Source organism: Pyrus communis, chromosome 17, assembly GCF_963583255.1.
Source record: "Pyrus communis chromosome 17, drPyrComm1.1, whole genome shotgun sequence".
In the NCBI taxonomy this organism is placed as follows: Eukaryota; Viridiplantae; Streptophyta; class Magnoliopsida; order Rosales; family Rosaceae; genus Pyrus; species Pyrus communis.
In genome coordinates this window covers 20,157,625-20,181,619 of record NC_084819.1, presented here as the reverse complement: position 1 = coordinate 20,181,619, position 23,995 = coordinate 20,157,625, and the positions used below count along the sequence as shown (strand labels likewise).

General features: G+C 36.9%; 4 protein-coding genes across 5 annotated transcripts; 2 read left to right on the top strand and 2 right to left on the bottom strand.

Annotated features, from left to right (window-relative positions):
* The first annotated feature begins 1,146 nt into the window (after positions 1-1,146).
* Positions 1,147-3,505, top strand: LOC137723145 (uncharacterized). Its single transcript, XM_068462316.1, has 3 exons — positions 1,147-1,200; positions 2,091-2,910; positions 3,210-3,505. The coding sequence occupies exon 2, from the start codon at positions 2,167-2,169 to the stop codon at positions 2,902-2,904; it is 738 nt and encodes a 245-aa protein (XP_068318417.1). The 5' UTR covers positions 1,147-1,200; positions 2,091-2,166; the 3' UTR covers positions 2,905-2,910; positions 3,210-3,505.
* A 1,026-nt stretch (positions 3,506-4,531) lies between these two features.
* LOC137722200 (protein IQ-DOMAIN 19-like) lies at positions 4,532-6,485 on the top strand. Its single transcript, XM_068461164.1, has 4 exons — positions 4,532-4,864; positions 5,235-5,465; positions 5,700-6,321; positions 6,385-6,485. The coding sequence occupies exons 1-4, from the start codon at positions 4,532-4,534 to the stop codon at positions 6,483-6,485; spliced, it is 1,287 nt and encodes a 428-aa protein (XP_068317265.1).
* Positions 6,486-6,771: 286 nt separating this feature from the next.
* On the bottom strand, positions 6,772-12,000 carry LOC137722948 (serine/threonine-protein kinase Nek3-like). 2 transcript variants are annotated; one of them, XM_068462082.1, is made up of 15 exons: positions 10,859-12,000; positions 10,650-10,716; positions 10,355-10,420; positions 10,132-10,178; positions 9,961-10,006; positions 9,715-9,795; positions 9,565-9,607; positions 9,436-9,485; positions 9,269-9,350; positions 9,130-9,179; positions 8,869-8,942; positions 8,555-8,606; positions 8,054-8,282; positions 7,827-7,981; positions 6,772-7,654 (listed from the first exon to the last, which is right to left on the bottom strand). In XM_068462082.1, the coding sequence occupies exons 1-15, from the start codon at positions 10,942-10,944 to the stop codon at positions 6,962-6,964; spliced, it is 1,821 nt and encodes a 606-aa protein (XP_068318183.1). In that variant the 5' UTR covers positions 10,945-12,000; the 3' UTR covers positions 6,772-6,961. The 2 variants fall into 2 exon arrangements, with proteins under 2 accessions (XP_068318183.1, XP_068318182.1); XM_068462081.1 differs by having other exon boundaries at positions 7,827-8,282.
* A 7,390-nt stretch (positions 12,001-19,390) lies between these two features.
* Positions 19,391-22,124, bottom strand: LOC137722753 (trihelix transcription factor GTL2-like). The gene is made up of 2 exons (XM_068461835.1): positions 21,526-22,124; positions 19,391-21,044 (listed from the first exon to the last, which is right to left on the bottom strand). The coding sequence occupies exons 1-2, from the start codon at positions 22,068-22,070 to the stop codon at positions 19,562-19,564; spliced, it is 2,028 nt and encodes a 675-aa protein (XP_068317936.1). The 5' UTR covers positions 22,071-22,124; the 3' UTR covers positions 19,391-19,561.
* Between the last annotated feature and the right edge of the window lie 1,871 nt (positions 22,125-23,995).

Here is a 23,995-nt window from a genome sequence, read left to right as displayed (position 1 = left end):
TTGAGCGTAGAAGATTTGAACTCGCATGATCCTACATTAGATGTAAAAATATTATTTTGTCGAAGAATATACAGGTACTTGTTTCCTGTGAGAAGAGGAAAGTTGATGAAATAAAGTCAAGCACTCATAAATTATAGACCAAACCACATAATTAAATTGCTCATTATTAAAGTTCATGTTTTTTTTTAATTCACTAAGCATGCTTATGCTAATTGATTAACGGACAACTGTTCTGAATAAGCGGAGAGATTCTTATTTGTAACTGATATATATCCATTTATATCTATTTTTTATATCGTAACGAAAGATATTGATACGAAAAATCGTTTTATTAGAGATGTAACTGGTCATAGGCGAATTGAAAGCTAAGCAGTGGTAATTTTTGAGATACTGATATATATATATATATATCCATTCATATTTATTCACATTTATTTGATGATCATAGGCGAATTGAAAACTAAGTAGTGGTAATTCTAATGGGACAAGAGATGTAAATATAAAGTAATATTATCCAGTTATATGCAAGATCTCTTCAACTTGTGGCAACTAATTTCCAATTTGGATCAAATTAATGTGTTTCGTTTGGAAGCATTTTTGTTTATAAGAGTTTTTTTTTTTTTTTTTTTTTTTTTTGTTAAAAGTCGTTTAATTACATTTTTTTTTTAAGACGAACAAGATCTTTTTAAGTTTTATTTCCAAACGTATTCTTAAGTATTTTTTTTTTTTAAACAAACAATATTATTCAGGATGAACTGAGTCTCACAATGAAATATTAATAATATGATTCAAATTCGCTTTTTACAATAATCGTACTTAAAACATGTCACTTACAAGTGAAGGAAAATATCACTAAATCGTAATACTAAGTGTTTTAAGTTGGTAAAAACCGCTTTTAGCAATTTTAGAAGTACTTGCAAATATACCTATTAATTAACGGATTAAACCTTGAGAAACAAAAACTTAGTTTTCTAGTTTTGTGCTCCACCTACTTTTGGGCCCATATGTGAGGCCTATTTGGAGAAGATCATCCTACCTAAGCAGGCCAAGCCGAATTGAACCCACCCATACTCTAACCCGTAAGCCCAACACCCGTTTATCATTTCTCATCATTCGCTTAAACCTTCGAACCCTTTTCTTCTCTCTCCTCCTCTCACTCCTCAGTCCGGCGCAACACGGCTGATTCAATCGAGCAACCAGGTACGTCCTCTCTCTCTCTCTCTCTCCCCCCTTTTCTTCGTATATTTGATTTTAATATGTAGTTTGAATGGATCAAAGGTTTTGTTCTGATGGTGGAAAAGATCAATTTTTTTGGTTTTTTTGAAGATTTATTTCCTGTAATTTTAGTTACAGATTGTTTTAGTTTCATTGAATTTCTGGGTTGCTGTTTTAACTTTTTCTGGGTTTATTGAATGTGTAATTCTGTATGCTTTTTACAAAGAAAGATTAGGGTTTTTTGTTGTTCTTCTCCCTTTTGAAGATGCAATTTTAGCCTGTGATTATTAATTAGGTTTTAAAAATTGGGAATTAGAAGCAAAATAACAAAGTGTGAATCTTTGGATGGTTTTTTTTTTTTTTTAAGTTTTGGAGGAATTTCAGCTTGTAGAAGTAGTTTAATTGTAGATGTTTCCCTAGTTCGAGTTCTGCTTAAATTTGATCCCGAATATTTTTATTTGGCTGTTGAAGTTGTAAAGTTTGAGCACAATACTGTCAAATTTTAGTCTTTAGAAACAAGAAATGGGTTTTGTAAAACTTGTAAAACTAATTGCTTTGTGTTTTGTAACAAACGCAAATTTTTGGAATGTTACGTTATGGGGCTATCCATTGAAAGTTTGAATCCGAAGTAAGATCTTTCTGTATCTTATGAGTTGGAGTATACTAGTGTTGTATTCGGGGCAAAATAATGTTCAAGTGAAAGCTTAGTTTCTTCTTTCGATTTGGGAATTGAACTTAGTTGAGTTGAGTAATGATGGTACTTCTTTTTTGTGTGTACTGCTGATTTTTCATTTGGGCGGTTGGATGAGGTGAAATGTGTGAATAATGTTCTTTCGCCCTTTGATAATCTGCATCTGTTTCTTTGTTTACCATAGTGACAGGCAATTTAAGTTAATTGTAGAAGCAAGACTTCCACTGTATCCTGCTGAGGAGCTTAGTGGGTTTCAGAAAATGATACGAATCTTAAAGATTAAACCTGTGACGTCTTTCATTGAGTCTTCTTCAGGCCATAACTTCCTTCAGAGATGCTCTGTAAGTGGGACGGCAAAGGGTAAATCAAAGACAAAAGCTGCGGGACCACTGAAGCGGTCAAAGATAACTGTGAAAAGGGGTTCTGCAGCTCCTGCTGCTAAAGGTGGAGGAGGTCACATAAGTCCAGCGGAAAAGTTATATGATTCGTGCTTAAATGCCCCGACGCCGGTTAGGTGGTTACCACCAGTACAAAGAAAACGTGAAATAAAGCGAGAGAAGATGGGACTGATTAGCAAAGAGCGACAGCGTGAGATTGAGATGCTGAAGAAAGATAAGGGAAAATTGGGAATCCCAGAAAAACCAACAATTATTGGAACACCTGGTTTGGATTTGATATCACTAGGTTTGGTTGATGTGGAGAAGATACCAAAATATAACCTGACTGTTGAAGACGGTAGAAAGCTTGCAAAGGAGTATAGCAGGGTCTTGATGAGGCGTCACCGTGCAAGGCAGGCAGCAGAGTCCACACTGTTGCGGTTGAAGAAGGAGGCGATTGAGGCATTGCCTGAACATTTAAAAGCAGCAGCATTGGTTCCAGATCTTACCCCGTTCCCAGTAAACCGGTTCATGGCAACTCTGACTCCTCCAATTGAAGGTTATATTGAGAAGGTTAAGGAAGCTGCAAGAAAGAGCAGTGCGAAGGAGAAGCTCAGATAACTGGAGGTTGATTTTTTTTTTCTTTTGGCTCCTAATAGTTTACTTCCCTGCTAAATTTTTTTCCTTTCACTTCTTGGATGATAACTTCTTTTCGGAGATTTGATTGATAAGTTGCGAATCTAGCTTTGAAATAGTTTACCTCTCACGTGCACCAAAACAATCTGCATTTTTTAAATAAGCTTGAGACTTAACCTGTAGAAAGAAAAGCCATGCGGCATTCACTAGGCTCCGTGCCTCTGCTTGCTTAGTTTTGCCGGTTTTCCTTCTTTTTTCGCGTTTGATATGATTTCATGTTTCTTATGTAGATGGCGTTATGCTTGCGAGGTAGGAGATCGTTTGTTATCAGACAACCAGCACTTAATGAAGTCGGAAGAGAGCTAGTATTTGAATTCACGAAGTCAGCGTGTTGGTGAGGAAGCGATGAAATAGTATTGCGGAATTAGTTCTAGTGCTTCGGTTTTGGTTATTAGCAATAATCTGTTTGAATGCTTTCGGAAATTCAATGTCGGATAAGTTTAGTATTTTGACCTAAATTGTTGAGTTTTACATATTTGCATGGTTTCATGATCTATATTGAACGCATAAGAAACTTTCTGTGCAAGTTCCAAGTCTTTTAAGATTGTGTAAGGTGTTATGTTAGCAATGCTGCAATGGCCGGTTCGGTCAGCAATCAACGACGGCCCTGATGGCGATGACAGCCTGATGGGATTTAGGACTCGTTGAGATTGCTTTTGTAAGAAGCACTTATGCTCGTTTTTTTTTAATAAAAATCATGGTGTTTCTTGCAGAAGAACTTGGAAGTGCTCCTTGAAGAAGTATTTGACATGTGCTTCTTTAGAAAGTGCTTCTATAACCCTAAGATACTTCTAACTTTTAAACTGTCAAACGAGTCATAAGTGTTTTTGGTTGTCAAACAAATCTCAGAACGGGCCCTTAGAAGATCTGAAAAATCATGAACTAATAAAGGACCCGTGAAATATTGAAGTGAAATGGTATCACACACCAATTTTTTCCTCTTACATACATGTCCCTCGTATCTTTTTTATTTTTAGTTGTTGGCTTGAATAAATCAAATGAAAACAACAGACATGATTAAACATAGATGTGAGGGAGAGAAAAGCCGTGTAGTTATCATTTTCTTGAGTTCCAAATTTTGAAGTTTATAAAAATGTGATTGGTTAGAGGAAATAAGGGATTAATAAGTCCATTGATGCCTTGACTTGATGCAGCCTCCTCCAAAAAAACCAAATTCTAAGCAGTTGACATTTTTATTACTTTAACAAGGGAGGAAATTAAGAATCTTTGCCTATCCATATAAGGGTGGCAAATGGCTTTCTCAGAGAAGCCTCTGCTGGCCAAAGTGATTAAATATTCAGCAAAAAGATGACCATTCCGGAAAAGCACTTTGAGAAAAAGCCATGCAGACTGTTGACGGTTGTTTTTAATATACCAACCATCCACACAGTCAACTAATCTTAATCATATTTTATTTACACAAGTAAGATCATCATACATACATATATATATATATATGTATGTATATGTATATGTACATAAATACTCCTACGTATAAAGTGTAACACTACATTTTTCCTGTGGTGTTATAAACGTTTAGTGACAGTTGAAGATGGGGAAGGCAAGCAGATGGATCATAAATTTCTTGGTTGGAAAGCAAGAAAAAAAGATTAACGATGCTCCGAAAACTAAGGTTTCGAATGAGTCTTCATCTACCACTTCTGCCAGGCCGTCGGTGAACTGGCCAGGGACGCCGAAAGTGAAGAGAAGGTGGAGCTTTGGAAAGTTGGCAGGCAAAGAGGCTTCCCACAGGGTTACAAGATCTGTTGATTCAATTGACATCTCTAAGTTGTCACTGAAAGTTCGGAAGAATCATGCCGTGGCACCAAGAGATGTCGAAAATGCTGCTGCCACAAGGATTCAAGCTGCCTTCCGTTCGCATCTGGTACAAATTTCCATCCAAAACTCTATGACATGTTCACGAATCCTTAAACGATTATTTTCAGTATCATTCATAATCCGATTCTAGATGATTTAGTTAGCATCTTGAATGGGAGTTCCGATTCTGACTCCTCGTCAATTCAATTCTTCCGCATGCAATAACATATTAGTAAACATGTTATAAGAAGTTGAACATCAGAGAGTACGCTAACAAACATACGAACAAACTATGGCAAATATTATTGACTCGAAAGCCTAAACCCACAACAAAACCAAACAACAAAACAAACCTAAAATACTAATATTTTCCAACATAAGATTCTTAACTTGAAATCTATTTATCTTGGTAGTCATATTGCTTATGTTGTTTTCAGGCAAGGAAGGCTTTACATGCCTTGAAGGGTTTGGTGAAGTTGCAAGCACTCATAAGAGGTCACATTGTGAGGAAACAAACAACTGCTACGATAATGCAGATGCAGGCATTGATGGCGATCCAGGTTAGAGCGCGGTTTAAGCGAATTCAGATGGTGGAAGAAGCACAGATAGCTAATAAAAAGCAGCTGATCATTCGGAGAGGCCACCCTCAGTACAGTGGAGTTCATAGGGTAAGTCTCCTCATTCAATCCGAAATGTTTCCTATTCACTAGTTTTTGTTTTGATTTATCTTAGCTTACGAAACCCGAGTGAATATTGCATCAGAAACCCAATTCAGCCTGATACAAACACTCGGGTTTCGAAATCTGAGCTCCTCAAGAAAGCATTTTCTGATAACAACCAAACATGAAGTGATCGTGGTTCAAAAAATGTACCATGCTTACAATGTGGTCTTGTTTATGCAGAAGTCAATAGTTTTGAACACGAATGATGTTCAACGAGTTGCGAAAAGCACGAGTGGACACCTTAATCATTCACAATCTGTAGGGAGGTTTGAGCATGGCTATTCAACAGTCTATTCTGATCGTCATTCCATCTCAAACCGGCATCACTACGAGGAATCCTCTTTTGCAACAGTAAATAGTCCCCGGAATTATCCTGCTGCATCCAAACCAAAACCAAGAAGACACTCTTTCGCTCATCAACCCCAAGATGACACAGACTACGAGGACTTCGCATTCAAGCCAAATTACATGACCAACACGAAATCTTCCAAGGCGAAAGCTAGGTCACAGAGTGAACCAAAGCAGAGGCCTGAAGGAAGCTTGAAGAATAGAAGCAAGCAAACGGAAGTCGATGCAACACTAGTTGCGATGCAGGATCAAGTGCTGAAACGTTCATCTACGCAGTTCAGACCCAACGGTCAGAAAAGCCATGATCCCTGGTTTGTTAAGCTCTACAGATCAAGAAGATTGTCCGAGGACAACAAGCATGCTTCCGTTAGCTCGAGTACTGTCCATTCTTACTATCAAGAATCTCTTGCTGCATATGAGGTAAAACTTTATCCTAATGGCCTGAGCTCTGCAGGTTTTTATTGTTGATTTCTGCATTTTTCGTATTTGTCTAATTTGTTGAATATTTGATTTGCAGCCTCATGTGAATTTGTAGTAACAGAAAGGGATGCTGAAGAGCTCTTCCAGACTGATATAGAGCATGCAGAGTCCTACACATCAATGTATATCAAAATGTAAACGTTTTAAAATATGAAAGATACTAATAACTAATTGTACTACTCAAAAGAACTTGAGTTTTCGTAGCACATTGATGTACTCTAGAATTTTCGTAGCATGCATTTGCACTACTCAAAAGAACTTTCTTATGAAAGATACTAATAACTAATTGTACTTGTTCATGAAGTTCAGTGCCATTTGAGGACAAAAATTGTATCAAATACCATCATTTGAAAAATTTCGAACCATTTCTTGAGAGAGAGAGAGAGAGAGAGAGAGAGAGAGAGAGAGAGAGAGAGAGAGAATATTAATGATTAATCCATTACAATTTGCAAACTAAGTTGAATTCATGGTGATAACCAATTCCTCTTCTGAGATCATAACCTGCAAAATAAGGATCTACCTAGGAGCCTAATTCCTCTTGAGAAGAATGATAATCGGAAACTCGTAACTACAAAAATTATTCGAGTTGGAAATATAATACATGTTGCTAACGCTCATTGGAATTGATCATCCTGGTTGACAGTATTTTGCTTGATGCTCTTAGTCAACCAAATAGCAGTTTCCCTAGGAGAGACCTTCCCTGGCCCAAAAGGCTTCAGCAACACCCCAAGCTCGTCATATCGTTCGTTCTGAAGCAATCTTGCACTGAATTCGAGTAGCCCTTCTAAAGCTTCAGCCCTTTGCTGGAATGATGAAGTGTCAAACTGCCGGCGGCGTGTGTTTGATGAGGTCTGGCTCGATGCTCCAGCAGTTGCATTTTGATCCGAAAAGCCATCACTTTGATTGTCTGGTGCAGCTTTGAACATGCCAGGTTCTATTCCCTGCCATGCACCGGTGAAACTAAGTTTGCGAGACGCTCTGTCGTTTGTCTGAACCGTGCATTTGTCTTTCATCATTGAACGGTCACCATAGTGTGGGGAACCAGACGAGCCTTGCACAGAGGGTGATGAGGTTCTATGGATACGCAGAAACTGTTCTTCGTATAATTGTTCTTCATATGAGGCTAATGGGAATTCAGCTATCCTGTCAATTCGAGGGGAATTGACAGAAACATCGGGAGATTTAATACAGTGAAGAACACCAACATTGGGCCAGAAAGGGGACTGTTGAGTTGCAGCTCTTGCTAATGGCAATGATGCTCTGCGAGTTGTACTCACTGTCTTCAGCGGAGTGCGTGAAACAGGAAGCTGGAAAGATGAATTTTATAAACTCAAACTATTAGACTAGCAAAAAACTAGCCGTTTAGAAACTAAAATATTTTGCAAAAGTATAGCTAGTGCTTTTATGCAGCTAAAGTTTGTTTGAGATAAACTTGTACTTTTTGTTTGAGAGAGAGCGAGAGAGAGAGAAATATCTTACCGATGCACGATTCTTTGGCTCCATAAATCTCTTGGGAGTGGCAGTAGTTTTTCCTTGAGTAACTCGACTGTTGACGATATTTGAAGTTTTGGAAGCAACTGGTTGCTTGCGTATGGCTGCTTTTCTATAGGTGCCAGTGCCACCAACAGAATCTCCTGCCAATTCTCGATTCAGATAATTTGGCCTGCCATGCATTTCTTGGGTAGAGCTTAAGGAATCTTGCTCACCTCCAGATATGCTAGGATTTAAAGTCCTATCATTGCTGAATGTATGCCGCTTCTCCTGGTAATGGGGAGTGGAGAAAGGAACATCTTCTGGCTCTGAAAATCTTGTTTTCTTCAAGTAACCGGTGTCAGGCCAGTTGACCGCTAAAGTTCCATGTCTGGGGTTATTGAGTTTGAGATGAACCTTGTGAACATGAGGCTGAAGGACTGGGTGAGCAAGCAGCTCGGCAGCCTGTCACAATAGAAACACTTCAAATGAGATGAAAAGTTCGAAAGATGTGAATTGTCACAATTCCGAGGAAATCTGATTCTACAGGAATCGGACTAACCCGAAAGATGTGCTTTTTATATAGATTGTATAAAACCAGTCATACCAGGCAACACGGAATTGATAATACGTATTCAAAATGTTTTGAATACAATGCTTTCGAATTCATAAGCGGAAATTACAAAATGATTTTCAATCAAATAAACCAGACTGAAGCAGAGGAGAAGTATACGTACACTAGGCCTGAGTTCTGGGTTTTTCCGAAGCATGCTTTTAATAAGTGTTCGGCTGAAAATAGAAATACGGAAAGTGATTAGATGAGTAATATTCACTTATGAGAGGCAACTTAAACACATCCGCCTAGAAACACGAGGTAAAAGAAATTCGGGCTATTAAAGCATCCGTTAGTTTTGTCACTTGATCTTATCCTTGCACAATTCAAAATGTTGCACAAATTTGTAATGATCTTATGCAGTAAGGAAGGCAGCTAAACGTGCAATGGACATTGAATAACCACCAAAGCCAAACGAAAAACCAGATAAGGACTCACAATGCACCAGTGTACTTTGTGGGAAGGGGAGCCACTATGGACCTGTTAATTTTGTTAATCAGTGCTTGTATATCCTGTTAAAGAAACAGAAAAGAAATACATAAGGAAAAAAATAGCTTGCAAGAGAAAAAGGAAACAATTTATAAATGCAGAGGAATATAAAACATTTTCTTTAAAAAGAAACTGATTAAGGAAACACACACAAAGGAGGTAAAGCAATGCATCTCTAGATATCTGAAATATGAGAAATACAAAACTTACAAACGCTTTAAAGGCGGCCCTATGAGAAGCCATTTCATAGATGCAGCATCCTGGATCAGATATGTTCAGTACCATACATATTGCAGCTAAAGAAGAACAATAATCGATGACAAAAAATTCACACATATTCAGTGCTTACCTAAGGACCAAATATCTGATTTTGAACCATAAGGTATATCAGCAAGAAGCTCAGGACACATATAGCTAGGAGTTCCGACAACCTTAATCAAGAGATAATGATTCTTAATATAGATAGCTTGAAGATGCTGTGAATATGAACTTCAGAAAAGGACCACAGTTACTTACAGAAGAGGCAAGATCATCTGAAGTCAACTTTTTGGCAAGTCCAAAGTCACCTGCTCCAACGTTTATCAATTGTTCAGAAAAATTACACTCCGCTTATGGAGAACTGTAGAAGATAATAGGATCACTTACCAAGGCGTATGTCTTGATCCTTTGTCAAGAATATATTAGAACACTGTAACAACCATGGACCACTATTAGTACAAATTAGCTTCAGGGAATTTGAAAGAAGATAGCAACACCCATCTTTCCAGAGTGCACAGGATGAAAAATGTCAGTAACCTTGACATCACGATGAAGAATATGATTCCTGTGCAAGTAGTCGAGCGCCATCAGAAGCTGGACAAGCCACTTACAGAGCTTCTGAAAAAAGTTGATTTCCATATTAGATGATAGGAGGCAAACTTATCGTTACGTAATGCATAAAAGTGACTATGTGACAGGAATGTGTTTTTAAGAAGAAAAAAAAGAACAATTTTGCAGGAGGAGAAAACAAGGAGAAAAACAAGAATTGAAGTAACTTCAAACCTCTTCAGGGAAAAGTAGACCATTGGCCTTTTTTATAGCTTCTGCCCTGAATCACACAGAAACACAGAATGAGTGACTGGCAAATGATATGCAAGCCTTCAAGTCAAAGCAAATGAATATACACATTACACATATATAAATATAAGAATTTTAGCATGATACAAAACTTACATGTCTCCGCCTGCACAATAACCTATAATAATGCACACATAGCAACCCTGAAAACAAGGGGTATGAACCAAGTTTAGGCCATATCAACTAGCTAGGCTACCATAACTCCAATGTATCCAACCGGGAATTAATAAACAAATGCAGCAATATATCGCATACAGAAGAAAAGGAAAAGTGCACCACCGAGCACAAAGACACTAGATACAGTTGTGGTCAAATGTACCTTTTCCACCCAAGAATCTTTGTACTCCACAATAAATGGATTTTTGAATTTGGAAATGAGCTCCATCTACACAAACGAGGAAAGTTGTCAATCTGGAGGTATCCAATATACATAATAAAGCCTGCAGCAAACTCCATTTTTTTCTTTCCATAAAGTCGTCTAGAAAATGAATGAGATTTATTGTATATGGAAGATTATCAATTGAAGCCCGAAAAGAAATGGAAGATTAGCTGCACACACAAGTAATGTGTTTAGTTTAGTTCCTTGAGACAAAATATTAACAAAGAATACTAACCTCCTGGTGTGCAGATCTCCGTGATCTCTCAGTCTGGCGGGCAAGGCGAATCTTTTTCAACACGTACCTTAATATATCAAAGAAGCAACATTAACTCTGCCCCAAAATTCGCATCACCATACAATAAGTAACAGTGGACCAGCTCATGTTCCCATGAAAGTAAAAATGGATAGAGGTAAAGAAAAAGGAAAAGTAAAATCCAGTCTTACTTCTTCTTTTCATGCTTATGCCTGACAAGAAGCGCGGAACCAAAAGCCCCCTTCCCAATTTGCTCAAGAACTTCATATTGCTCCATGTTTTAGACTAAAAAATTTTCACCGAATGAAGAACAAAATGGTTTTAATCTCATATACATTCACAATAGCGAAACCAATTCCTTTTTATTCTTGGAATGTACTTTGACACGAATCAAACGTAGCATTTCGGCAGCAAGGGAAAGCTCCACCATATGTGAAGTTAGTCAAGATTTGCATAGCTCGGAAAATTGCAGTTCTATTTTTCTTGAGAAACAAACAAAGTAAACGCAATAGAAAAACAATACCTTATTTTTCACTCAAGAAAATTGATAAGCCCTTGAAAGCAAAATGTGGTCAGCAATAGTTACCCTTTCAACTACTTTCAGTACAAAATTCAAGTCGACAACCCGAATTCTGCTTTCTTTTTAGATGAATGCCCGGTTCTTTAATGTTGAAAATCAAATGCGGTAAAAAGCAGCTGAAATTACATAAATATTTTACCAAAAAGAAGAAAAAATTTGAACTTTGTGTCCAAATTATCAAATTAGCTCAGCCAAATGGTGAATTAATGCTCAAAACCAGATCCCAACAGTAAGAAAAACCATGAATAGCATAATATAATTTCTCTAGCTTTCTCACATTTTCTCAGCAACCAAACAATGTAATATACACAGTAAAAACTAAGTTCAGAGAAAGGAAAAAAACCGAGTAAAAGTGATAAAAATTAAGCAAATTGCTTCACAGAAAATGGAAAATGCAACTCAAAACTAAAAACCCAAGTCAAAATTTGCACTTTGATGTCAAAGAAAAAGAAAAGTCAGAGAATTTAGCTAGAGATAGAGAAGAGGAGAAAGAGAGAGAAAGGGAGAGATTTGGAGGACCTGAAAGTAGAGTGAGAGAGTTGGATCGAAGAGATCACAATGCAGGTGAGGGAGGAGACATTTCGGGTGGCGGCAGGGGAGTAAGAGATGAAAACGACGTCGTCACAGGACCAGTGGAGCAGGGAGCAGAAAAGGAAGAAGAAGAAGAAGAAGAAGTAGAAGCTGCAGAGGAAGTTGCAGTAGTTCTTTCCCCCATCCGCCCATTTGGGTTTTTACTCTCCAACTTCTCGACAGACAAACTGTCAACTTCTTAGAGAGAGAGAGATTGATTGCATTGCATTGCTAAATTGCTGTCTAACCACTCATGTTTTTCTCGTAATATTTTATAATGTTAGCATAAAAATTAGCGTTAAATTATAAGGTGTCAAAAAGTCTATATAGAGTCCTACTTCAAAAGAATATCTTCTGACACGAGTATACATTTATTAACTATAACGTTTATTCTACATAACATTGTGTGTCATTGACAAAAAAACATCACAGTAATAATGCATTCATTTTGTACAAGTTGTTCTCTTGAAAAATCATACTTTGAGAGAATCTCTTCTGACATGAGTATATATTTATTTACTATAACTTTTATTCTACATAACATTGTGTGTCATTGACAAACAAATATCACAATAATAATGTATTCATTTTGTACAAGTTGTTCTCTTGAAAAAAAAAAATTTAGATTAAGTGTTAAACAAGAAAATTAATAGTAATTTTTTCACTGTAATTTGTTTGGTGTGTGAAAACGAGAGAAGTGATAGAAAGCAACTTTACACAGATAAATTTTTCAGTGTGTCGGCACGATTCGGTTTAAATTATACTCAAATGGTTAAAGTTTTTCTTCAAAATATCTAATCACTTGTATTATGATAACTAGTGTTACAAGCTGTGCTCCAGACATATTAAAAATTTTATCCTCTATGTGGCACTAGGAGGAGGAGGAGACACTAACAAACAAAGGGGGTGGGGAGGAGAAGGCTTCCATACAGAAACCAGATAGGAGGGCTTGTGATGAGAGGGGAGGCTCGGAAGGAGGGAACTGGATCCTCTCCGAGGCAAAACCTCGGGATCCTGCTGAGCGATAAATACGGGCCGTTGAATTTCGATCCAACGGCTACAATTATTATAAATTTAAGAGGGACCCCCTTGTTTGTAGCCGTTTGATCGAAATTCAACGGTCCGTGTTTCTCGCTCAGCAGGATCCCGAGAGTTTGCCTCAGAGAGGATCCAGGTCCAGCTGGGAGGATGAACATGGGCCCCTCATTTTGTCACACAGCTTTATTAAATATTTTAGACTTTGGAGTTTGGAGACTTTATTCTACTTATTTTTCTTGGATTATTAAGAAATTATAAATAAATGTTGCGGATGTGAATCGAGTTAATTAGTCGAGATTGTTATTTTGACCTGTTGAGATGTGAGTTGGGATAGTCGTTCTCGGAAAAGGATCATCGTCGGATCATTTTTCTGAATATCTCGTGATCATAACCGTTAATTGTATATTATGCAGTCAGATTTTGTTAGGTACTAGTTATATTTAATTTTAAATTTCAAATGATTTCTGACCGCACGATGAACGATAAAATGCCACGATCATGGGATCGCCGGGATCCCCAAAAAAGCATCTAACGAGGTTCCCAATCCGTCTTTCTCATATGTTAGAGTAGTATACAATATCGTCTTGTTAAAAATAAATTTTACTAATATTCAAAGAATAATGTTCAACTCATTACTTCGAATAAGACATGTTTTATCACTCACACGTGCCTATATTACCGGGCAGTAAGATCGTTTAGCAGATTGCAAGCTACGACTTTGGCTAGCAACATGCTAAGAAAAGATTTAAACTGTTTCAAGGCAAGATTGTTAGAGCAGCATTTTGACTAAAACATTAATAAGGGAATCACAATTCAACGCATACAGAAATGTTAATCATTAGGATAATACTAGGTAGACAAAATTTGTAATCAAATGATGCGTCACTAATAAGAAATATCATCTTACATGTCAAGAAGATAGTCAAATATAAAGGTTTTACAATAAGTTTGTAATTAAGTTAGTAAAGAACATTCACTATTACTATCGAGTTCCAAATACCAATATCGAGCCCTTAAAGAATAGTATTAGGGAGAATAAATTTGTACACAAAATTTACAAACTCAATAATGTGTCACCAATAGAAACGAGCACATTTATCAATACTTATGTCATATCCAATCATCAACTTCCATATTATTTAGTTTACAAAATTTTATCTACAAATTTAGTCTCTTTAGCATTACCCGTCCTCAAATATTGTTTGTATTGGAAAAGAGTAGAAATTTCTTATTAAATTATCACTTAGCAAATCAACTTATCCATAACCATTACCAATTATCCATACTCGATAAACAATTCAACTTATTTTTAGGCGTAGTTATGGCAATCACGAGCAAACTTTCATGTGAACCCACTTACTGCAAATTCCTTTCTGTTGGAAAATTTGCAAATTTCTTTCATGCAAACATCATACCATAACATAATCAGACAATATTTTCAAAAGAGCAACTTGTATGAAATGAATGCATTGTCATATGACATTTCGATCCGTAATGTAAAAAAGAAAAAATTATACATAACATTCCATTACTAAACAAAAATGTAACAACGACTGTAAACTCGTTTCATGTCAATCATTTTCCTTTTTATTCGAAAAAATTATGCTAAAAGATAAAGTGAAGTTTTTTAGCTAAAACTCTTCAATTTGGTCCCTAATAATGAAAATTAATAAATGTAGTCTCTATCTTAGAACGTCGAAATAAATGTAGTCATTTCGTTAGGTTTCCTCCAATAACTTTGTTCGTGTGCTGACGTGGCATATATGTGCGGTGCAAGAAGGCCGACCAAGTGAAGCAGCGTGGGGCCCAAACCATCTCTCGTCGCCCATTCGATCCGCACCAACCAATCACGAATCATGGCATTCAGCGCCTCCTAATCCCCAAATGATTAAATACCCCTCAAAATGTCCAACCTCCGGTCGACGTGCGGCGAGCACGTTCATGAATTGACTTGTATAATAATTCCGGTAAATTTGGAGACCCAACATCGTCGGATTTGACCGACCTTGAGTTCTTTTGACTCATGTTCATCTATACATAATTACATATGCATCAACTTCTCTTTCAGTAGCTGATTTCGACATATGTGATGACAAGCTGATGTATGATTGCAGACGGATTTGCTACATTAAGACATCATCATGATAATTTTTGCGTATGGTTCACTTTCCTGGTGCTGTCATTTCCAGGTTTCCGAAATGAGAGAACGAGGAAAGGCGCGCCACAACTAATGTAACAGTCAGCTGAAAAATACTAGCTAGCCAGCAATTGCTTTCTCTGAAAGGAGCTCACTTCTTCAAGCTCCGCACAACCTATACAAGGTGCTAGCCGCTTGGTTTTTTTTTTGTTTTATTATTTTGAATCCTAGATTAAAGAAGGAGCTCCCAAATCAGCGTGGGGCCAAATCAGCAGCAGGAGAACCGTACTAATCTAACGCCAGTTACTTTCTCAGGGCTTTGCAAGAGAAGAAAGAGAGTATGGGTCGATTTTCTAATGAAGCGAATGTCCCCCTTACTCTCTATTCTCTATTAAAGCTTTATAAAGCTTGGCGAGAAAGGATTGGTTATGGTTGGTTACGGTTTGATATGCACGGTCTAATGATATTCTTCTTCACCTGTAAATGAGAGGTTTTAAGTTTGATTCTTACCAAGGGCAAGTTTGAACCACATTATTGCTAGCCTCTCCCACCCCCTTAATGTAGATAATATTGCTTGTTCAAAAAAAAAAAAAAAAAAAAGGATTTTTGTTGTAATTTGTGCAATTTTGTGTTATAAAAAAAAATTTGAGAGGTATTATTTTGAGCTACTGAATGGGCACATTTACTTACATTGTATGAGTATTAGAACAAATGAGGGATGAGAATGAATGACTATGAGATAAACAACTCTCTCATTGTTAACAGGATACTCAGGGTTTAAAATATCTACGAAATTGTCGATATTCCTGTTGAGATATCCGAAAAATCAAGGATTGATATGGAAAGAGGGTGAAATGCAAAATTCACCCTATATCAGCAAGATATAGGAAAATAAGTGAATATCGACGATATTTACTGATTCACTAGAGAATTTTTGCCGGAATCTATTGCAGATTTCGAATTTTTTTGAGAAAATTTTCTCTAGTTTCAGCTAAATTCAAATGAGTTGATCAACCGATATTGATATCAATATATCCATTGATATTTGCATATCAATATTTTCACATATATCAACATTCTAAACATTGAGGCTACCTTCATTTTTAAGATATGACAAACCAAAAACATATGAGACCCACTCATTTTCATTCATTTGGTTAGTAGTAAACACATAAATAAAAATTATACTCATTCCTTCGAATTTCATTTCTTGTGAGTAAATATGTGAGCTACAAAAATCGAGCTTGAGTGCAACAGTCACGAAAAACCCTAGCCAACTCTCGTCTATCACCCGCACTTATCATACATCAAATGCTTTGGTTCTTGATGGTTGCCGGTTGGCACATCCTCATACAATTTTTAATAATAGTTACTCCTACACTGGTTATCTGCCTGCATTCTTTCGTTTTGCATTTAAAGATTTTAATAAAAAGCTGACGCGTTAGGTTGTTCATTTCATGCCTTACTGTTTATCTTTAGAGCTAAAACCCAAAAATATAGGTTCACAAAAAACAAAAACGCCCCAAAAAGTTGTAATTCTTGTTGCTACAAATTCATTTTTTGGCACAATTAAAATGGTCACGGTTTTTGCAGGTATATAGGATGCATAAATAGCAGTATTCATCCATACTTCCCCACCAAATTAAAAAAGAGGGAGGAAGCAATGCCTTTTCTCATGTAACGTAACCTCTTTTTATATATCCTGCAATGGTAGCTCGTGAAGGAAGCAATGCCTTTTCTCATGAACAATGTACACAGATCAACCCCTCTTAACTTTATTTTGTGACTCGTGATGTGCAACTGGCACCATTTTTACTGCATGAAACCTCCAAATTTTGAGGACCTTTCGGGTAGCCACGACGAGGGTTTTGTTGTCGAGTTGGAAGTTGCCCTGTATGCGGGGAAAAACTTGCATATATGCCACATCATCTATAAAGCAGTCTTCACGAAAGTATGAGACTCGATAGATTTTAGTCTCGCTCAACCTTATGTTAGTATTATTCGATATGAAAGTTATCCTAATTAGGCAGTCATACCGAAAACGAGCTACCATGTATATGAGCCTCTGCTGTGCAGTTGACCATTTAGCAATTTACGTTGACGTGCATCCATGTTGGGTGGCAGCAGTACTGGCGGAGAAAATGAATTTACAAACTACTGTTAATTGATATATAATATATAATTAATGAATTAGGACATTGAAGCAGTGACGACAGGGTGATTGGAATGCCATATTCATCTAGAAGTAACACAAAGGACCACATCACTTGGTATAAAGAAGTTGTGTCAACAGAAAGCGAGGCCATGACATATTGTTTTTGGTATAGAGACTACAGTCGGTCTGAGGATGCAAAGAAGTGTCCCATATCAGAAAGTTATTAAAGAAAAAATGGCTTATAAGGTGTTTGATCACAAGTCGCTCTCCTTTCTTCACTTTGCTAATTAGTTTTGAGATCGAAATCTCGTACTCACATTGTTTCTGGTATTTGATCTAGTATTAAAACCTCAACTTTCTTCAGGGACAGTTCAAATTCCTTGTAGTCATTGAATAATCTAAATGCCATATGTGCAACATTAAACTCGGTATAATAATGTTTCTTTTCGATTTTAAAAAAGTTTTGGAATTCAAATCCCTTCCTCTGAAGAAAACAAGAGAACAAAACAATGCTTGTATCATGCAATGTGGCTGCAACGATGTTTTAGGCCCATTCCCATGCAAAAGGACTAGATGCCTTTAACAAGATGGTTTTGGTTTAACAAGATGATTTTGGACTTCAGCATTTCGACTGATCTCGTGCTGGCAAAGGCTTAGAGCTCGATCCATACTCCATGGATTTGTGATATACAATTGTTGTAAAAATGCCCAACCCCACAGAGACTCTTTTTTTTTTTTTTTTTTTATTTGACGAAGAAAAATAATTTATGTACATTCTTTTTCATTCTCTTCTGTTTTATTTGAACGGAAATATAAATACAGAAAAAACATAAATGTGCATAAAGAAAAAATGTGTGTGAAAATTATTCCCTTTAATGAATTCTAACTTTTACAGTCTACTACATAGAGCTAAAACCATCAAAGCGCAGAAGATGCGTAGTTACATTTTGTAAGACTTACTTTAAGAAGACTAAATGCACAACCTAACTTATGCATGACGTGTAGTTACATTTTATAAGACTTATTTTAAGAAGACTAATACGTAATCTAACTTGCGTTATTCAAATATATAACTTTTATGATACAAATACACCGTTTCCGTGTTATAAAAGTCCGATGAAAATGGTAGGTAACAATTTTGGTTTGGGTCAAACCTCCTTCAACATGTTTGTAGTTACCCTATGCTTAAAACTGTACAAAGTCAAACGTGGAGGAGGAGTGGGAACAGAGTTGATTTTGTTGACTTTTGATTTTGATTCTTTAAAGAATTGAATCTGAAGGCTTAATTAGCATCTGAGATTGTCAGCCGTTGGATGAGGTGGCCCCCTGACCATGTCAGCAGGTTACTGTTTCTTGCCCTAGGGGGTGAGGCTAGGATAGGGTGCGGACAAACCCATCACGTGTGATATTGATGTGCGGCAGAGGATCATTTGTCTGCGAATCCTCACCAAGGTGACGATGGGACCCTCTCCGACTCGGAGAGAGACATTTTATCAATAACAAGACACCAAACGACAACGTTTTAAGTCTTTTGCTCACAGACCAGTGACCACTGGCAGTACGGGCCCCTCTCTCTGGAGCATTCCGATAGGTCCCATTCCCAAGCAGAAAAATTATGTCATGCAGACATGCAGTTGTATTGTCGATTGAGTATTTTTGTAGTTCAAAACCAAAACCCAAGCCCCAAGCCCCAAATGAAAGAAAATAATGCCACCTTGTTTCATTTGCTAATTAGCCTAATTTATATATTATGGCAGGCACTTGTGTAGGTGAATCTAGTATGTTTCGGTGTATCGTATACTAGAGCATAATAAATTTTTTGTAAATTCACTGAAGTGTAGACTTAATGTTCAAAAACAATATAAAACGCAGGTTAAATGTTTGAGTTCCTTAATTAGTTGTAAGTTATATGTAAAAACATTATAAAAGCTCTCGTTATTTTTTTTATTTTTAAAAGAACTTTTCTTAGTTGGAATAAAAATAAAAGGACTTAAATTGATAATTAAAATTTCTCTAATTAAACCTAACAACTGACTATTATTTTAGAGTAATATCCAATTATTCCCAAATTATAATGAATATTTTAGATCTTTAAACTTTTTGATTAAGTAAATTGGAATAGCAGCTATCGACGAATGTGGCAAATACAAAATGACAGCAGACCTCATTTAAAATATGGCTCCTGATTTGAACCAAAAAAAATATCTGTCGGTGCTCACTACAAAACAAGCATAAAACATACATATATCCGTCATGAAATAAAAATAAATATATATCGGAAATTAATAAAATTCATGTCGACTGCCGGGAGTACTATCTAGATACCACATGTTTACCAAGACAAGAAGAAAAAAAGGTATCACATATTATCATAGAAAATTTGAAATGCACCACAAATATGCAAATTAAATTATTCAGAATTCGAAATCAAAAGCTGGTGTTGGTGTTGGTGCTTGCTTTACCATATTGTTGTTTTTCTCACCTTCATCATGTTTAGTTGAATCACCATCACCCAGAGAATGGTTTTCCGGCGAAGCAGGGCGGTTTTCCGGTGCTTGATCGGATGGCGACACGAGCATTCCTTGATTGTACAAAGTGCTTAACTGATGAAAATAAGGACAAGTCCTAGAGTCAAGTGACCTCTTCTTGTTAACATCTTTTGTTTTTCTAAAGTACTTGTTAATGTTCTCCCATTTCTCTTTGCACCTCTTGGAACTCCTCTTGTAACCGATCTCGAACATCCCTTGTGAGATTCGCTCCCAAAGAGGAGCTTTCATCACCACTCCTCCGTCCTTGTCCTGATCGCCGCCGCTACCACCATTGTTGAAGAGGCTGCACCTCAAGTTTATCAGAGCCAGCACTTCATCTCTCGGCCATCTCTTTCCGAGGTCATGTTTGTCATGACTAATGGAACTAGGGTTTTGAGCATTTATGATGACATCCTCAGAACTAGGGTTTTCAGGAGGAGCTAGGGCAACAGTAGTAGTAGTAGTCGTACTCAAAGAAATTGTCACCGTCGGAACAGGTAGCGGAGTCGGAGCAAGAGTACTTGAAGTTGGGCTTTGGGGTGCAAGAGTACTTTCAGTTAAAGAACTAGGCGTGGTTGGGTTATTTTCCTTTTCTTGATGACGATCAAGTTCTTTACGGCCACTAACATCGCGGCACGTAGGAAGAGTAGGGTTTTGTACTTGAATCGGGGAAGACGAAGTAGAAGTACTAGAATTACTTGACGACGATGTGAACTTCTTCAAGAACTTAATGATCGTAGCTTGTCGATCACCAGCAACTGCTTGTTCACGCGCCATAAGCTCGAGGTCCTTGTTCATCCTATCCGTCTCTTGCTTCTTCCAAGCTTCTTCCCTCGCAATCTTCTCTTCGTTTCTCTTCACCATTTCTTCAAGAAGCTTGTTGTGCATCTCTTCCTGCTGAGCCATCATCCTGTTCACAATGTCCTCACAGAAACCCTTGAGCATTTCAAATCTCCTTTGCCTTTTTCTCTTATTATTATTGTTCGTTGGTCTAGTTTCCACTACTACCTCTTTCTCATTGTGCTCCTCGAGGTTGAGTGACTCATTGCTGATCACACCGATATTATCCTCAACCAATGTTTCATTTCTTGTTGAGTCTGGATGATCTCCCTCGTCACTCGGCTTTTCGACCATTTCCTTCTTATTATTTTTATCCCCAGGAGCTTCCTGATGATCGTCAGGGTTTCGGTGATCATAATCATCAGGGCTTCGCTGATGAGCATCACCACCGCCTTGACAGATTTGTTCGAGGTCACTGAGAAACCTGTAGTTTTTGGTGAAGTAAATGTTGTTGAAGTATCTGCTTTCTTCTTCAAATTTCTCTTTGCATTTCTCCGCACTCCTTTTGAAACCAAGCTCTTCTAGCTTCCTGCTTCCCCCCATAAATATATATCAAACCAGCAGCATCAATAATCAACAGCATTTATTCGCTCCATTATTTACTCCTAGCTAGCTAGTATATATCTAACTTAACTTTATAAAATATATATTGTGTACGAGGGGATCTTTATGTTTTTAGTGAATATATATGTACAAGACGTTCCTTTCTCACTCTCTCTCTCTCTCACATACACCTGAGTAAACAGTGACTAAAATTCCATTAGTATTGATAAAGCATCAATCCTCACTTAATTATAATCAAATTTCATCGGTATAATCGTACAAATAAGCTTAACCAAGTTGGCTAGAGCTGTGTGTGCTCCCTTTCTGAGATCATATTCGAATCCTCATCTCCGTTGTTTAGATGAATTTCCTAAATGTAAACCTAGCTTGCTAGTTCATCAATAAACTAATAATTAAGATAATCATAATAATAGATAAGTAAATGAACGAATTACATGTAAGCTTACCTTGAGACATGTTCCCAAGTGAACTCAGGGAACCAATTCTCCATGGTAGATCTGATCCTGAGAAGTGCAAGCAATTCATCATTACTCCAAGGATCACTACTGATCGGTACATCTGATGATGCCGGTACTGATGAAGATCTATCTCTTTCAATCTCCAAATTATTGTTTATGGAGATTGAAACAGTACTAGAGTGTTCTTCTTTCTCCTCGAGATTTTCGGGGGTGGCGGTGGATTGGCGGTGCAGTTGCAGAAGCTGATGATTCTGATGAAGCAGATGGGGTTGAATTTGCAGGAGTTGATGATGAAGATGAGAAGGGTCGTTGTTATTGTTGTAGGGATCAAAAGGAGCACCAGCAGGGACATGGAAGGTATTGATGTTATTGTTTGGTGGTGGAGGAGGGAAGGAGGAGAGAGGGAGGGGGAGAGGAAGAGGCAGGGAGGTTCTTGAGGATGCTATGAGTTGGTGCAACTGCTCAGCTGGGACTCCATCAAACATGTTTGTGTGTGTTTTGTGTGAGAGTGTGTGTGTGTTCCTCTTTACCATTCCTTTTGTTTGCTCACTGTAAAATAGCAAAATGTTAGAAACTAAGACTATAAAACACCAAAATCTTCTCTCTCTCTCTCTCTCTCTCTCTCTCTCTCTCTCATCAAGGACTTATTTTGTCCTATGCTTCCTATCATAGAAGAGAAAAGATAGCCCACCACACCGTTTTGGAAGAAGGTGAAGTCACCCTCAAACTGGGAGAAAATTATTTAGTACATTAAAATGTGACTTGGTATATTCACTACATTGACACAATTATTATGGGTGAATTTGAAATTGTTTCAATGATTACATGTAATAGTAAGTGATAACATAAAAAGTTGATTGACATTGTATTTTAAATCATATTATTGTGTCTATCGTAAATGTCAATCATTCTAGCTAGTGTCTTAGATGGAAAACTGAAACAACTTAAATTTGAATTTGTTTATATGATTACATGTAATAGTGATTAACAACCGCGTTTAGAATTGTGTCATTTAGAGAAGACGAAGAGAAAGAGCGAAAATCAAGTCTTCTATAGCATTCAAGTACCAAGGGCGCAAGGACGAAACTGCTTTCTAGTATGAGGCTACGGTAAGTTGAGTTTGCGTCAAGTAACTTTTATAATTGTATGACTAATAGTGGTTGTTTTCGGACAGGCAAGGTGTCTAAAAATTCCCAAGTGGCGGGTTTAACCTCATTGAATTGTTGTGCACTATGACATTGTTTTATGCACTATTTTCAACCGATGCTTAACATGATAAATATTTACTTTCAATCCTATACCATCTAAATTGGTGTTAACAAAACTTAATATTGGTTAGAAACTAGCACGTAACCCATTAGTTCTATGTAAATTTAATACCATACTACTCAATTTTCACCTTGTAACTGTTAAGGTATCCTTTACGTGAGTTCTTGCTTTAAGTATTCATATGTGACTGTGTTACTCCACATTTCTCTACTTTAATACAACAATAACAATAACAACAAAGCCTATCCACTAAGTGGGGTCAGCTGTATGAATTTTAGAACGCCAATGTGTTCGATTTTGCACCAAGCCTTCAGTTAGCTCTAAATACTTCATATCTTTTCTTAGAGTTTCTTTTCAAGTCTTCTTAAGTCATCTTCTACTTCTTTTAATCTAAGTCTCTGTCTCATAATCATATCTTCTAACCAAAACATTTGACTAATGAAATAAGCACAATGGCTTAATCAGTTGACATAGCGAGTTACAAACTCTTTCCAATTACATGACCTAAATCTCACCCCTAATAACCCAAAAGAGTCAAAATTAACCATACAAGTAGTGATAGGATTGGGGAGTGTGATCCACGAGGGGTGAGGTGAGAATGGTGTTGGCAGGTATTGTATTTGAGGAAAATGATACACAATCTTTAAAAAAATTAATTTCCGTTTTGGTAGTATTTGGGTGGCCTTCAGAATCCTATGCAGTAGCTGATGCTCATGATGGTGTAATTAACCGCAAGGAGATGGCAGGACACGTGAAAACATGCAGACACTGGGACCAATTTTAATTTAAGGAAGGTGGGACTCTTCCCAATGGTACAATGGATCACAACTACTACTCAACATGCACCTCATCAGTCAGAATCTCCGTCATCTAAACCGTCTAATTTTTAGGTCTTTTTTAATTTCTTAATCATTGTCAATTTAAACCGTCTAGTTTTCAATTCTTTCTTAACTTTCATTAGTCTAAAACGACTAATGTTTAGGTATTCGTTAAAAGATTTTTCTTACAAAAAATCACTTGAATATGAAACCACATGCATTTATTAGTAGATCTTTAAAGAGAATAATAATAATATATATATCGTAATTTTCTATGGTTATTCTTAGTGTTTTGTACTCTAGAGTATTATAGAATTTTAATCGATATAATATCATTCTAAACAATTTGAAATATTTGTGGGTTTTAATTT